Below are 10840 nucleotides of genomic sequence, written 5' to 3'. Positions count from 1 at the left end.
AAGAAGTATGGAAAAGAATGTCCAAATTATTCACATTTGATCCATATCTTAACCAATCTGCTGGTATTTGGTATAACCCCAAACTTTCTATTTCTAAACTACCCTTCTTTTGGAAGCTCTGGTTTCAGAGAGGTATAACAGTGTTGGGGGATCTTTATGAAAATAGTATATTTAAATCATTTGGAAAACTTGCAAAAGAATTTGATTTACCTAGACAGGAATTTTGGAAATACCTGCAACTAAGACATTTGATGGCCAATACATGTGGTTCATTCGCAAAGTTCCCTTTAAGCTGCGATTTTCTGGAGGAAATAAAAAAAAAAACCTTTGGGCGTGGACAAGAGGCATCAGCTTATTACAAAATGCTTTTATTAGCTTCTGATCCTAACACACTGTCCCTCAAAAGAACGTAGGAAATGGACTTAAATCTCAACTTTACAGTGGAGGAATGGAATGGCATCCTCAGGAATCTGAAAAAAATGTCACGCGAATTGAGTTCAAGATTGGTTCTGTCACAGTCTGGCGAGGGCAGACTGTATGAATTGAAAAAGGACCCAAAATGCAGACTCCAAGGAACAGGGAACAAAACTTTAATGTTAACAAAAAGCGAGCCGTTTAATATGGCTGGTAAAAAAGGTACAAACAAAGGGCAAGGCAAACTGAAGCAAAATTAACACAAACCTAAACTGGGAAATCTAAACAAACAATAAGAAAAACCTAGACAAGAAACTTGGAAGCATGGCATAGGAAACATGGCGTGGACAACAGACGACCTGACAATCACACACTGAAAACAGAGGACTTAAATACACAGGAGGTGATTAGGGGAAGTGGAGACACATGAGGAAACAGCTGGCACACATGAACATAATGACGTCACAGTGGGAGAGTAAAACTGAACATGATGAACACAGAACACCAGACCTCTTCACAATAAAACAGGAAACATAATGAGACATAGACATGACAACCCGAACTTGACAACGTAAGACACAGACATGAAACGCATGAAGAGCAGGGGAGATTTAACATGGTTGGAAACACGAGGGGAAAATAATAACTAGAAACACTTAGGCATAATAATACAAACTTGATAACATAAGACACGCAGCATGAAACACGAAGGGTGAGGGGAAGCTTAAATACAGGGGAAGAAAACACAAGGAGTCTAATAACCAAATGAACTTAGATAACCTAATGAACAAAATAAACTCAAACTTAAAACGCTGGGTCAAAAGACCCAGGACCATGACAGGTTCAATTTAAGATTTTAAATAGAGTATACTGGACACCCTCACGGTTGCATAGGGTGGGTCTAGCGACTGATGATGCATGCTGGAAATGCCAGCAAGGAAGTGGCACACTTTAACATTTGCTCTGGGGGTGCTCCAAAGTCCAAGATTATTGGATTCATATTCACACTGTAGTAGAGAAGGTTGTAGGTCAAGGGGTCCCATTTATGAACAGTCTTTATGTATTAGGAGACCCTTCAGCTTTGAGTCACTTATCCACTTCTCTTGCTCATTGGGTACAAACGGCGATTATGCTGGGGAGGAAGCTGCTGGTGAAAGAGTGGAAGGCCTCATCGACTCCTACCTTCTCTCAGTGGTATACCTCTTTGGGACAAGTGGCAGCTTACGAAAGATTATCATATAGACTGCTAAATAGACTGGACGACTATAATGATAAGTGGGCTAACTACTTTTTACATACAGGTCAGTGACGTATCCGGCTAAAGTAGTTAAGGTCGGACTAAATAGGATAGCTGTAATGTGGTCTATGTGAAATGTTGGCATCATTTTTTTTTGTGGGGGGGGGGGGATGGAAATATGCATTGATTCTCAATTTGTTCTGTTTTTGTTACTGGGAATGTCCATTCTGCTATTCTGCTATCTTTTGGTTTGTTTGTTTTTTTTTTTGGGAGGGGGGGGGGGTGTTTGTATATTAAAATCTAATAAAGTTTGAGTCATAAAAAAGTCTCTTTCTTTGACCTAGAGAGAATGGTTCTAAGAGCTTCCTGGCCTCTTAATTGCCTGAGCAGGTGAGATAGAGGGAGTTGTCAGAGTCATATTGGGATACACAATCTTGTAGAGCAGATGTGGTCAGAAGGCAATGACCTAAAACAGACCATACAGCTCTTATTTGAGGTATCTTTCTCTGTCTGAAAGAAACAGCAGAACCACAACCCAGATGTACACAGAAGACATTAACTGTCTCCATCCTCCAATCAAATGACTCCACTGGTCTCCACTCTCCCAAATGTTTCAGCTCCAGGATTCCTTCACAGCGACTGGCTCCTCCCACAAACCTGACAGGCTCTGAACAGAAAGCAGAGAGTCATCAGTAAAGAATAAAGCGAGTTTGAACCACATCAAAGCTGCAGCTCCTCTTCTACCTGAGCAGGTGAGTCCAACAGCTTTGCCAGGTGAGCAGCTGTTTCTAGCTGAGCCTGAGCTTCTACAGTCCAGGAGAGCAGACTCATGGCCTCCACACTGGTACTCTTTGCTCCACACTGGAGCCTCCACTTCTCCATACAGCGCCCCCTGGAGGACCGAAGGAGGCCCACAGCCGAGCTCCCTACAGACCGCCTCTGCATCCTGCTGGTCAAAGTCAGCTTCACACACTGAGGACCAGCTCTGGTTAGACTTCACCTCCAGTCTGCCTGAACACAGACTGGAACCATTCAGCAGCCTGACAGAGTCTGGAGACATCAGAGAAGATCAAACAGAGACAGCAGAGACAGCAGACACACAAGAAAAAGATGGCAGCAAACAACTATTCACTGATTCAACCTCAGCACAACTGTAACATGACTTCATCATTAACAACAGAACACATCTTTATAACGGCACACACCGCAGACATGTTAACACCACATTTAGATTCAAACACCGGACCAGCTCTCAGTAAGTCATTAATATGTGCATCTGAATGGTCCTAACCTGTGCAATAAATAAATAAATATGCATGAAAAATTCATGTTTCGGCACCTGGTGATTTTGTTCTCACCACAATGTGAACATTAGTGAATCAGGATCACTGTAAATAACAGGCTTGTGCTGCCTCAACCAAGTTTATCTGAAAAAGGGACAAAGACACCAGGACTCATTCACAAACAGTCCTTAGTACTGCTGTTACTACTGCTACGAGTACTATTGCTGCATTACATGTGAAGAAAAGAAGGAAATGGAAGGAAAAGATGTAGGCTTTCATCTTTTCATGAAGATACTCTAATATTATCTGATTGTATCTTTCATTAAAATGGCTTCTATCCTTGCTGGTCACTTTCTGACATTTTATTAGTATAATTTGTTTCTCATTGGAGCTCTTGGTGGTTTACAGTGAGCCTGATTTGCTGACTCTTGGTGGTAAAAAATGTGCACGCTTGTTTTTTTCAAGTTATTGATATTATTGTGGTTGTGTGTTGTTACATTCTTCTCACATGTTATGTCATACAGTGGGATGCAAAAGTTTGGGCAACCTTGTTAATAGTCATTATTTCCCTGTATAAATCGTTGGTTGTTACAATAAAAATGCCAGTTAAATATATCATACAGGAGACACACAGTGATATTTGAGAAGTGAAATGAAGTTTATTGGATTTACAGAAAGTGTGCAATAATTGTTTAAACAAAATCAGGCAGGTGCATAAATTTGGGCACTGTTGTCATTTTATTGATTCCAAAACCTTTGAACTAATTATTGGAACTCAAATCGGCTTGGTAAGCTCAGTGACCCCTGACCTACATACACAGGTGAATCCAATAATGAGAAAGAGTATTTAAGGGGGTCAATTGTAAGTTTCCCTCCTCTTTTAATTTTCTCTGAAGTGTAGCAACATGGGGGTCTCAAAACAACCATCATGGTTTAGGGCAGAGCTAGCGTAATGGACAGGGCTCCCACACAAACGCAAAGCAGGAGATGAAGCATCGCCAAATGTGTTTCCAAACCAACTTCCTTCCAAGCCAAAGACTAGAAAATATGGTGAAGCATCTTCCCTTTGGCTTCACCTGCACAAGTGCCAAAGTAGGTCTCCCCTGCAGAATTGGTTTTCCCTTCATCAGGAGCAGCGCTGGGCTCTCCAAATCACAGACAAACAGCATCCCACATTGTTGATTTTTAGTTCACAAACACTTGTTGTAATGACTAACTACTCCTGAACTTTTGGAGATGTTAGCTCTTATACTGTATATGAGACACATTTTTAGCTTCTAATATTAGAGATCCTGCCACTGGCTTTGGGCTGTGCAGGGCTTTCCCTCTTCCGGAAGATGATTGAATAAAGAATTATAAATGTTTTGACCACTCTGAGTCGGGTTTTCTCTGTTCTATCATGGGGATCAAAGAATCGGGTTTAATAATGGGTAAGCCGTGAGTACTCAGACTGAACTGAGTACTCAGCTTCTCTACAATCTTCCCATATGGCGTTAAATAAACACATGGTTTCATTGACCAGATTGATGGCATTGTACATTTTGAAACCCGTGAACCCCTTCCTACCTGGGATAAACAGATTGTAGAGAAGCTCACGGCTTTGCAATGGGAAATAGATAGACCCGGTGACCAGTGATGGACATTAAGAACAACTGCAAAATTGGTGCACTTGTCTGCACTAACTCAAACAATCATCTCCCTCACTCATGCAGCTCAGGAACAACAAATTCTTGTCCCTGATGACGGGACTATGTTTAGTCTCTTTCAAGTACACCTGCATTGGCTGAAGACTGTTGACTTTTGCTTAACCGGGTGAAGGACACTCTCTCTCAAGTTGAACACAGGATACACACACATACACCTCGGATGCTTGCCCCTCGTCCAACGCGCATCTCTGCACTGGAACGCGTAGAGTTGCCGCCATGTGATGCTGCTGTCTGCATTGGCTTACTCTAACCCTGCTCACCCACCCCTGTTGCTTGTCACGTGTTTTCAGGGTGTTACGGTGTGAAGATTCGTGTGCTTTTGTGCTGAGGAGTTTTTGTTTTCTGTTCTCATACTGATCCCCTATCAGGAGCTCAGTCTGAGTAGAGTTCTTTGGCAGCTCTGTTCATCTCTGCTCCCGTCAGCTTTACTCAGCTGCCTGCCCTCCTGCTACAGTTATTGCTCTTCACAGATTCCTTGCTCCTGAAACCCAGCAGCCTTACCCGGACCACCTACCTCCCCCCTGCCATTTCTCCGCCTTCAAAGATGTACTGAGACTCCTGGGTGCATTCCCTGAAGCCCATGCCTTTTCTCCATGCCCCTGAGTTAAAGCATTCCTGATGAAGATTTAGTTTCTCACATATTCAGTGTCATTGTGTTTTTCCCTGGTCATAGTTTCACTAGTTTTTAGCCTCACTGATCTTGTAGACCTTAGTTCATAGTTCACTGTCTAGTTGATTTTGCAATTTCATGTCTTCTAAATAAAATCTTGTTCATCACACTTTCTCGTGTGAGTCCTGCTTCTGAGTCCTTCTGTCTGTCGGCCTCGGCCGTGACACTGTCTGTGACTCATTATGAGTGCTTTTGTTTTTAAGGATGTTCAGATTATTTTCTGAGCACCAGTGGGACAAGTTCTCTACCTCCACGCTGTATACTGTCCCATCTCCATCAGAAATTAGCCCAACCACAGTGGTGTCATCGGCATACTGGTCTATAACGTTGGGTGGGTGGGTTGGTGTACAGTCATAGGTGTACAGGGCTTACAGCAGGGGTGTCAAACTCAAATACACAGTGGGCCAAAATTCAAAACTGGAACAAGGTCGCGGGCTAACATTAATGTTTACTGAAAAAAAAATCTTCCTCCAGATTTAAGAATGAATCTCTTCTTATGGACTTGTTGGGATTCAGAGATTCTTTTATTGCTACCATATAATTTGCCTTATGAAGAATGTATTAATAACATGTTTCACAGTATCATTTATCGGTAATATTTCCTACAGGGTTTGTTTTGCATTGAATATGTCTGTCATCACATTGACCTTTCTATTTTTACAGGTTGAGTTCATTCTATACACAATGCATAAATGTGCTTGGTTAGAGTTGATGTTCCATTCTAGAAGGTTTTAAGCTTCACTGGTGAGAGTGTCCAGATGATACATGCTGAGGGGGGATGAGAACATAGCAGGTTAATTGCATGCATGCTTACAATACACATATTAATCTAGTAGCAGGTTTGAGTGAAGGCCTAAGCGTCTTCTGCTTCAGTTTGAGACTGGCTGCAAAGTACTCTACTTAGGGATTAATGACAAGGGTCCATCATTAGCTCTCAGAGATGCTAAGACCTGAAGTTATTACCTTAAAAGGCAAGTAATGTAGAAAGGAGAAGTTATATGTCGGTGTAAGGTTATATGTATGTGATGTACCCTTGTCTGCACGAATTGAACTTTTGCCCGTCTGTCACCATGTATTTTTGAACTGCATTGACGTAGGTGTGATATTTTGTCCTATAAAACCAGAACCCAATGTATTCTTGTCAGAGCAACCCATTCCGTATGCTGACGGTTGGTTGTTCTCCTGTGATAATAAAACTCATCGTTTGATTGCACTTTTCCGGAGCCTCCGTCGTTTGTTGTCTGGTCTAAAGTTGATCGATCTCACAACAGACTCAAACAAGTTTTGCTGAAAAACTGAATATGGAACAAGCAAAGCTCAATACTAAACAATATATATATTAGCTGTATAATACCAGTAGGCCAGCTCTAATAATAATTTAGTATTGGTTTTGCGGGCCAAATGTAATTAGGCTGCGGACCAAATTTGGCCCGCGGGCCAGAGTTTGACACTAATGGCTTACAGTAAGGGACTGAGAATGCAGCCCTGTGGGGATCCAGTGCTGAGTGACAATTGGGGGGAGATTAAGATGGCTTTGATCAGGTGGCAGGGGGACCTGAAGGTGGTCCAGTTTGGTGGTGAGGATGTCTGGGTTTATGGTGGTGAACATTTAGCTGTAGTCCATGCTCACATAGCTCTTCTTGTTCTTCAGATGGTTCAGTGCTCTGTGAAGGATGATGGTGATGGCATCCTCCATGCTCAATAAGCAAACTGGTGGGGGTCAAGGGAGGGGGGTAGACATTCTCTGATTTGTTGAGACACTATCTGCTATCCACTATCCGTGTGCTGTACAATCCCATAGTAGATTACAATGTCATTAAACTAGTTATTAAACTTCTCATCGCCGTGTCTGGAAAGTGTGAATAAAGTTCATTGTGGTATCTGGGACTCAACAGGTGCAATGATGTCACTGTGGAGTTAAGAAATCTTTTACAGAGGGGATCTACATACACTCTTCCTAAACCTCTGAAATCCTTACCACAGCTATGGGAACTCATGATGTCATTGTAGAAGGTTAATGGTGTTTACTGGTCTTTCAAATTCATTAGATCCAAAGCCTAATTTTATCTCATGACGGATATAAACACATAATATCACTTCAAGATGGTGGAAGATAGGAGAATTTTTGAAAGCAGCAATCCCAGAATAGGTTATTGTCATTGGCCGTTTTACTTCTTTTCACCGACTAACTAGTCTGACACTGTTTGTTGCAGACAGACTGTTCATACTATTAACCAGCTCCATTATGTGTTACAAGTCTATATTTCATAATTTTGTATCTTTGGTGAAATAGTCCACTTTTTCTAATAGTAGAAACCCAATCATTTTGAATGGGGAGCAATGCCTCTCTCTCAGCTGTGGATTAGTGGCAGAGTTACCACTCACTCTCCTCAGCCTTGTGTGGTGAAGGTTGTGAGTTTAAATGCAGCATGAAGTTTTTTTTTCAACATCACATTTAGTCTATATTGCATATTTACACTTCAACACACTTTTCAAAAATATTGTTTTCCTCCTCATAATCTCAGAAAGAAAACAAAAGGATTCCTACTACAGAGGGACAGCCTTACTGCGACAATGGAAATGTCCCTGATTTTCTCCATAAATACACAGACTAGTTGTCACATATTATGAAAAGATGATAGCAAACATGGGTTTACCTGAACAGGTTATGTCAAACATGCTGGTAGGTGGCAGTTCCCAAGACACTGCACATTGCCCCAGAGGAGATCGAGACAGAAGACAGTCCCGACTGATCCACCACGTTGTTGGTCTACTCGAGGCATCCTCTCTTCTTCCAACAGAAACAGGAAAGCCACAGTCCAGATGTTCACAGACAACAGCTGCTTCCTTCCGAGTCCATGAATCGCCCTTCACTGCTCTCCACTCTCCCTGATGTTTCAGCTCCAGTATTCCTGCACAGCGACTGGCTCCTCCCACAAGCTTGAAATCATCAGACTCTGAATAGAAAAGGAATTTATGTCTGAAAATATTAAAATCAAACTTGGTAGATTCTGCTCCAGCAATTCTTTAAATCTCTTTTTTTCTCTTCTTACCTGTTGACTTCTCTTCAGCCTGGGCTCCTGAGGAGGACATGAGAGAAAACTCATGAACATAAAGAGCAATTCTGAGTGGAGATCAGTCGAGGACAGAACAAACATGCCAGTATACTTTATGTTTTGTCAGTGTGCATGTGAATTAAGGATCTGAAAACACAGCTCACTGTACAAATGAAAACACCACAATTAATGATTTTTGAAAATCAACAAAAGAAAAAATGTTCTTTGCCACATTTATTGAAAACCCACAAACGTGCAGGTTCAACAAAAACAAAGAAAGCAAGAAGCGTGTCCAGCATGTCTGCCTTCAGCACAGAGGCCGACAGAGACAACTTCTCCTTCTGTTGTTATATAATACTGATATTCTTACTTTTAATTGTATCTGACGTTAATTTTATGCACCAATTATTCAGCAAGTTGTGTCCAAATCCTTCAATAAAAAAAGTTACATGCTTAAAAGTGTCATACATTTTTACCTTGTACAACATGTGAGTGTATAAGACTGCTTAACAGTTACACAGTTTTTAGTGAAGTCTTTGGAAGCAGAGATCAGTCTTCATGAAGAAAGTACAAAGTCAAAATTTGTGGTAACCCTACAGAATCAATCATCAACTACAAAGCACACGAGAGTTATCTCGACAGAGTTATAGTCAAGGTCAATGTGTAGTATCAGAAGCAGTTAACATCATGATGTATTTAAAATCCAGGCAGCACATAATGTCAGTCACTGTAGTCAGTTGTTATTCTCTCAGAGCAAAGCTTCATGTACACGTTAGAATGAACCATTAATCTGAGAAAATCATCATTCCCAGCATCGGCGTAGTCGAGTTTATGTTTAATCACTCAGTGCAGAATCAGAAGACCCACATACGTATCAGCAAGGTGACAAGTAGGGACTTTTATCCTTTGGCTGCTCAGTTCAAACAAGCAGAGACAAAGGCTCCTTCAGCTCTGCACCACTTTCATCAGGTCACCACACTGTTCTCTTTTCTTCCGCCTGGTATCACCAATTCAACTCAGTCTTCTTAATCAACGTGCTTTAGACGGTGACCACAAAGCAAGAGGGCAGTGTGCTCATAGCTGCTGTCTGCCACGTTCTCTGTGAGCCTGCAGGGTCCTCTGGATACTCCAGCTGATACCCAGAATGTTATGTGTGTCGTGTCATGTCATGTCATGTCGTGCGTGTGCGTGTGTGTGTGTGATCAGGTTCTTTAATGGTCCAGTCAACTCAGTGAATACTAACTGGGAATTTTTAAAGTACAGTCTATTAGATTATTCTGTTATTATATGTTACCTTATATATGTAATCAAAGTAGTTGAATTAGAATACTGCTGTAGATCACATTATACCCTTTAATATAGAGTGTGTGAGCTGTATGTAGTTTAGTTCTCATTATACTTTTGAGTTAACAGAACATATTCACATATTAGTTCATTAGATAAATGTGCATCACTCTGTATCCTTGATCTGCTGGGAATGTGTTACACTGTTTTCTTGACATGCTTAATTGTTGAATCATGAAGAGAAGGTTGTAAGCAGGAGACTCTGTGTCTAAAGACAGGGGAGATAGATAGACCACATTCCACACCCCCACCTTACAGAAAGCAGAGAAACAACTGCCGAGGTCATAACTTAGGCGCTGTAACAGAGAAAGAATGTGATGTTTTGGCTTTTACGACTAGCTGGGGGCCACTAGAGACTATAAAAAGCTGAGCAACCCGTCACCATTTTGAGACATGTGCCTGACCCTCTGGTAGCATCTCTCCCGTCCGGACGTTGTAATGCTCTGACTGTTGAATTGTATGGAAATAAATGATTGTTGATTGAGCATTGATACACCGAGTATTGTCCCTCCTTCAGCCCAAAGATTCAAAGAATTGGGAGATTTCAACAACTTGGTGCCGTGTGACCCGGATCTTTGGTGTGCTGAGGAGGTGTAGATTTGGCCTTTGGTGAGATCGTGGGGCAAAGTGAACAGAAGGCCGGCCTAAAACAGAAAGGTAAGCACAGCCTGTTGTATTATAAATACCAAATGTGCATATTGGGCTTTCCAAATTAATCTGTTCGCTGAGTCACAGGTTGAATTCCTCGTTTCAGTGGTTGAAATTGTTGTGTGCCTGTCCCCTGACGAGTGTGAAATTAAAATAAAGAGGGAATTTGGAGCCACATAGAGATAGACGGGCATAATTGGGTGTATTACTCTGTGGTGTAATAAAAATAAAAAGGAGAGATAGTAAGAGGTGTGCAGTGGAGAATTATGGAGGAGTAGAGAGAGGAATGTGTTGGGAGACTGGCGTACAGTTTACACTGTCAAGGTAGGCGTGTTGCCTGCTTATCGGTTTAACAGTGATGAAAATGAAATTAAATAAATCTCTTAGTGTGTTAATACAGGAAGCTGCGGACCTGGACCAACTGCCCCCACAAGCACAGCGGCCGAAGCAAAATTATAGGTAATGGGAACCACACCCAGCAC

At 41.6% G+C, this 10840-nt stretch overlaps 1 protein-coding gene across 1 annotated transcript; it reads right to left on the bottom strand.

The window, feature by feature from the left end:
- Positions 1–535: 535 nt before the first annotated feature.
- On the bottom strand, positions 536–9358 carry LOC308392612 (scavenger receptor cysteine-rich type 1 protein M130-like). The gene is made up of 5 exons (XM_080875700.1): positions 9238–9358; positions 8364–8390; positions 7968–8267; positions 2396–2701; positions 536–2318 (listed from the first exon to the last, which is right to left on the bottom strand). The coding sequence occupies exons 3-5, from the start codon at positions 7987–7989 to the stop codon at positions 2026–2028; spliced, it is 621 nt and encodes a 206-aa protein (XP_080731826.1). The 5' UTR covers positions 7990–8267; positions 8364–8390; positions 9238–9358; the 3' UTR covers positions 536–2025.
- Positions 9359–10840: the final 1482 nt, after the last annotated feature.

Source organism: Rhamphochromis sp. 'chilingali' (genome assembly GCF_963969265.1).
Source record: "Rhamphochromis sp. 'chilingali' genome assembly, chromosome: 2".
NCBI classification, from domain to species: Eukaryota; Metazoa; Chordata; class Actinopteri; order Cichliformes; family Cichlidae; genus Rhamphochromis; species Rhamphochromis sp. 'chilingali'.
This window is presented reverse-complemented; position numbering and strand designations above follow the sequence as displayed.